At 38.0% G+C, this 6,000-nt stretch overlaps 1 protein-coding gene across 1 annotated transcript in view; it reads right to left on the bottom strand.

Moving 5' to 3' along the window:
- Window positions 1-5,729, bottom strand: part of mapk8ip2 (mitogen-activated protein kinase 8 interacting protein 2) — a 61,794-nt gene extending 56,065 nt beyond the window's left edge. The window contains exon 1 of the mRNA XM_679994.11: window positions 5,324-5,729. Coding sequence (XP_685086.6) covers window positions 5,324-5,388 — 65 coding nt within the window. The 5' untranslated portion in view covers window positions 5,389-5,729. The remainder of the gene's footprint in view (window positions 1-5,323) is intronic.
- Between the last annotated feature and the right edge of the window lie 271 nt (window positions 5,730-6,000).

Consider the following 6,000-nt stretch of genomic DNA (forward strand, 5'->3'; position numbering starts at 1 on the left):
CTGGAAGGGTATGCGCTGGTTAAAACATGATGTATAAGTTGGCGGTTCAATCCACCTCATCAATAAAGGAACTAAGCCGAAGATAAATGAATGAATGTTATTTTACCAGAGAATAATGTTTGTGTATTGTAAAGTCTTTTGTTCCTGCAGTGCAGTTATTTCAATCATAAGTGAGCAAGCCTCTATTCCTCTTCATTAAACAACCATCCTGAGGCATTAAAGAAAGTGACTGCAGCCTGTTACTTTTTTATTTTAAGAGATGACAGGTTTTTGGAAGGACAAGGAATGGATATGCATCCACAATTACACTGTAAAAAAAGCAGTGAGGTAGGGGGTAAAAACGATAGTTAAGAGTAGAACAGCTAGAGCAAAAAGCAGAAGTAATGCACATTCAGCTGACAACAAAACCATTGCATGTCTTTTTGTTAAGCCGTCATGTCCTGTTTTACAGCACAGTTGAGTTGACATCACCTGTCCCGTTCCAGCACGTGCCTTAGATAGACGCTTGACCTGAGACTGACAGACTCTCAAATGTGATGTTAACCAAAGGATTTATTCTGCTGAATGTTTCATCTCTATGCACAAACAGTTGAAGTCAGATTTCTGTGTTTACAGCCCCCCATTTAGTTTTCTCCCCAATTTCTGTGTAACAGACAGATTTGTTCAACACATTTCTAAACATAAAAGTTTTAATAACTAATTTCTCACTTATTTTATCTTTGCCATGATGACAGTAAATACTATTTGACTAGATATCAAGATAGTATTCAGCTTAAAGTGACATAAAAGTGACTTAAAGGCTTAACTGGGGTAATTGGGTAAGTTAGGATAATTAGGCAAGGGTTTGTATAATGATAATTTGTTCTGTAGACGGATAATAAAAATATTGCTTAGGGGGCTAATAATTTGACCTTAAAATGTTTTTTTTTAATGTAAGAACTGCTTTTAGCTGAAATAAAACAAATAAACTTTCTCCAGAAAAACAAATATTATCAAAAATTCTGTGAAAAAATCCTCGCTCTGTTAAACATCATTTGGGAAATATTGGATAAAAGGGAAAAATAAGTAACTTGAGGGGTAATCATTTTGACTTCAACTGTATATACTCAGCATAAAGGTGGATGGATTGTTCTGTCCGTTTTCGTATTTTCAGACTGAATGTTCCCTGTGAGCAAATATCACATTCATTTCTGGAATAAATGTGATATCAATGCACACCCATACCCGAATACACTCACTGACAGACCAGCGTGTCATTACTGCCATGGAGAAAATGAAAATTAACTGTCACCCACAGCCAACAAGTTCCTTACATAACAGTAAGTGGTTAAATATAAACCATACATAATTTAATGGCATAGCAATTTAAAACGTGCTGAGACTTATTTGTTTAACCACTTTTTAAAGCCAACAAAAGTTAACCAAAAAATTCTAAATATTATTTATTTTTATGCTTTAAAGAAAGCTTGACAAAAAACATTTGTGACCCCGGACCACAAAACCAGTCATAAGTGTCTTATTTATTGAGATTTAGACCACATGAAGATGAATAAAACCTTCCATTGGTTTGACTGAACTGTTATGACAGAACAATATTTGGCCGAGATACAACTATATCAAAATCTGTGATCTGAAGGATCGAAAATATCTAAATATTAAAAAAACACCTTTTAAGTTGTGTAAATCAAGTGCTTAGCAATGCACATTACAAACAAAAAAATAGTTTTTATAAATTTAAAGTCAGAAAATTATACCAATTTCTACTTCATATTCCAAAACACTAATTTTGACCTGTACAGTGAATTTTTGGCTATTGTCAAAAATATACCTGTGCAACATTATATACTGGGTCACATATACTGCACCAACAGCAGCTGCAAGAACTTAAAGGCTATCAAACATCTTTAAAAAATGAATGCAGTATCATATATATACAGTTGAAGTCAGAATTATTAGCCCCCCTAAATTATTAGCCCCCCATTGCCATGATGAAAGCACATAATATCTGATTAGATATTTTTCAAGACACTTCTACACAGGTTAGGGTAATTAGGTCAATTATTGTATAACGATGGTTTGTTTTGTAGACTATCGGTAAAAAATATAGCTTAAAGGGACTAACAATTTTGTCCTTAAAATGATGTTTAAAAATGTAAAAACTGTTTTTATTCTAGTCGAAATAAAACAAATAAGACTTTCTCCAAAACAAAAAATATTATCAGACATACTGTGAAAATTTCCTTGCTCTGTTAAACATTATATTGGAAATATTTAAAAAAAGAAAAAGAAATTCAAAGGGGGGCTAATAATTCTGCCTTCAACTTTATGTATAAAAAAGAATAACTAAGGATAGGTCATTAAATTATTAGAAAATAATGCACATCTAAAGTGATGCATTGCATCTCGGATGCACATAATTTATATATTTATTTAATTCTGGAGTTCATTTTTCCACATACTGTGCAGTTTTTATATCTCAAGGTATTATGCAGAACTGCAGATTATTATTAATAGTCATTTGCCAGGTTTTGTTTAAAAAACACTCTCGTCTGGAACAATAATTCATTCCACATCTTATCTCAAATCATTCATTCGTTCATTTTATTTTCGGCTTAGTTTCTTTATTAATCTGGGGTCGCCACAGCGGAATGAACCGCCAACTTATCCAGCAAATGTTTTACTCAGAGGATGCCCTACCAGCTGCAACCCATCACTAGAAAACACACACCCATGCGCACACATACACTACAGCCAATTTAGCTCACCCAATTCATCAATAGCGCATGTCTTTGCGGGGGAAACCAGAGCACCTGGGAGGAAACCACACACAAATGCCAACTGACCCAGCCAAGGTTTGAACCAGCGACCTTCTTGCTGTGAGGCGACAGCGCTACCCACTGCTCCCCCACGCTGCCCCCTTATCTTAAATCTTTGTTTCTAATTCCAAAATGTAATTTTAGAGCTAGTAATAGCTGCTTAAACCACTGATACAGTGTATAAAACATGTGGCGGCACAGTGGGTAGCACTGTCGCCTCACAGCAAGAAGGTTGCTGGTTCGAGTTGACATTTCTTTGTGGAGTTTGCGTGTTCTCCCCGTGTTGGCCTGGGTTTCTTCTGGGTGCTCCGGATTCCCCTACAGTCCAAAGACATGTGCTATAGGTGAATTAGGTAAGCTAAAATGTCCATAGTGTATGTCCTGGTCCTCCAGGTTAGGGGTTGAGCGTTGGGCTAACAACACACCTTGTAAAAGTTAGATGTTGAATAAGCTAAATCGGCCGCAGTGTATGTGTGTGAATGCAAGAGTGTATGGATGTTTCCCAGTGTTGGGTTGTGGCTGGAAGGGCATCCGCTCCGTAAAACATATGCTAAATAAGTCGCCACTGGCTTGCATGATTCGGGATTTGTAGAGGTGCGCATTGATGGATTTGCTCTTCAGTGTTTGGACTCTCAGCAGTGAATATTAAACCACACTGAACTGAACTAAACTGAACTGAACTTAAACTCTGAAAACTGAACTGACACGGTTTCAATTCACTATAATCTTCTATGTGAAGCTGCTTTGACACAATCTACATTGTAAAAGCGCTATACAAATAAAGATAAATTAAATTGAATAAGTTGGCGGTTCATTCTGCGGTGGCAACCCTTGATTAATATATGAAGTAAGCCGAAAAGAAAATTAATAAATGAATGAAACAACATGATACAGCTAGATATCAACTTCGATATAAACGGCCCTGTGAGTAAAACAGTCCAAAACAGCATTTGCTTCGAGAAGAGCTTATTACCTCACTATTGAGGAATGTCATGAGACTATCCATAATATAGTCTTGCCACTGAAAAGCCACAAGGCAGCACTGACAAGTTTATAGGTGCATATACATTTATGTATTTTATATAAGAAATACAATCAGGTGCCAAGAAATACCCACCATGCACTCTATGCAATCAAAAATACATTTAGGAATATTAATATTAGGCCACGCAGTGGTGCAGTAGGTAGTGATGTTGTCTCACAGCAAGAAGGTTGCTGGTTCGAGCATCAGCTGAGTCAGTTGGCATTTCTATGTGGAGTTTGCATGTTCTCCCTGCATTTGCGTGGGTTTCCTCCGGGTGCTCCGGTTTCCCTCACAGTCCAAAGACATGCGGTACAGGCGAAGTGGGTAGGCTAAATTGTCTGTAGTGTATCAGTGTAAATTAGAGTGTATGAATGTTTCCCAGAGATGGGTTGCGGCTGGAAGGGCCTCCGCAGCGTAAAAACGTGCTGGATAAGTTGGCGGTTCATTCCGCTGTGGCGACCCCGGATTAATAAAGGAACTATATTAATGAATAGTTGAATATTATTATTTGCATGTGTTTTCCAATATTTTGAATTATGCATTGTGCTTTAAAGTTGGAAAACTTCTGTAATTTTAATTAAACATTCGTTCATTTTCCTTCGCTTTGATTTATCAGGAAATAACACCGCGGAATGAACCGCCAACTACTCTGGCATATGTTGTATACATGTTGTATACAGCAAATCCACAAACCAGCTTGATTTAACAAGATCCAGTCGTAGGACATTATACATGTTATGCTTCTTTTTTTTGACAACGTAGTCAAGTTACACATGTATTTTACCCTATTAGCAGATTAAAAGTGCTACAAAACATCCCATTAAACTTTTTTGTAGATGGAAGTAAATTATGATACAAAACATGATCACAACTAACATGTAAATAAATACCCTTTTCCCCAGCACAATTATTACAGTTATACCGATAACAATGTGCAATTACAAGCAGCTCCGCATCACAATTTGAGGACTGTTCAATAGTGTTACTCAGCCCTGTATAATTACATAATTATAAGAACATTAAAATATGTGATCACGGATTAAAATGCAGTTATGAGCATCACAACAGGGCGTGGGTCTTTCCAGTATATGCCAACTATCTCAGAGAGAGGATGCGTCAGGCAATGACATGCCAGGCAGAAAAAAAAAGGAACAAAAATCAATCGCTTGTCCTTCGCTTAGTTTCATGTCACAAGCGCGTCATTTACACATATACACAACGCATCCGTGCCACAAACGACAACTATAATAATGATGATTAAAAAAACAACAACAAGGGCGTTATTGTTTATGCACATCAACAAACAGAGGATGCTAAGGATCACTGCTTGCGGATGCTGATGATGCTGATGCTAATTTCTGAATGTGCTTGAGGACATTAGCGCTACGTTAACGATCACATAAGAGCCGATTATATGAATAAATATACGGCAGAAGCAGCGGAAACCCCGCGCGCGCCCCAGAGAAGCATTTGCGCGTCTTACCTGCATCCCGGAGGAGAGAGGGAGTGGAAGGTGGAGAGAGAAAACATCTCTGCCCTGTCCGCCATCTTCTTAGTGACTCAAAAACAGAGACTGCAGATGCAGATGTCCGCAGCCCATCCACAGACGCTGGAGAGGCGGATATTAAATATGATCTCGCTTGATTCCGTCTTCTTTTCGCGGCCACGCTGACTGATAACGCCCGCTGGGAATCAAACCATCAAAACGGTCCAATCGCTGATCCGAAGAAATGCGAGTCAGATATCAAGAACACACATAGGTGGCGATGTATAGATATCGATTATCTTGTGTTTCGCTCACACACACCTGCTGGTAAACCAGTGCGCTGTTTGGCGTGATCTGCGCGCATCTGATGATGCTGATGCTGAGGAGGCAGAGGCGCGTGCATGAGGCACAGAAACAGAACGAGCGAGTAGAATGACGGCGAACATGAAACTGATGGAATAAATGGGAGTGGCTTAGATATCAGAAGCTGTCACTGATTGGTCAGTTTGATTAGTTATTAGTTTTAGTTCGAATTCATACACCATAAAATTCTTGACAGCTCCTGTTCTATCTGCAAACAAGCAGAGGAGACATTAGCATATAGGTTATTTTTTTTGATTGTCCAATTTACAAGCAGTTTTGGTCACTCCTAATTTCTCATATTTGCCAATGCT

The sequence above is a fragment of the Danio rerio genome, chromosome 18 (assembly GCF_049306965.1).
Source record: "Danio rerio strain Tuebingen ecotype United States chromosome 18, GRCz12tu, whole genome shotgun sequence".
Classification (NCBI taxonomy): domain Eukaryota; kingdom Metazoa; phylum Chordata; class Actinopteri; order Cypriniformes; family Danionidae; genus Danio; species Danio rerio.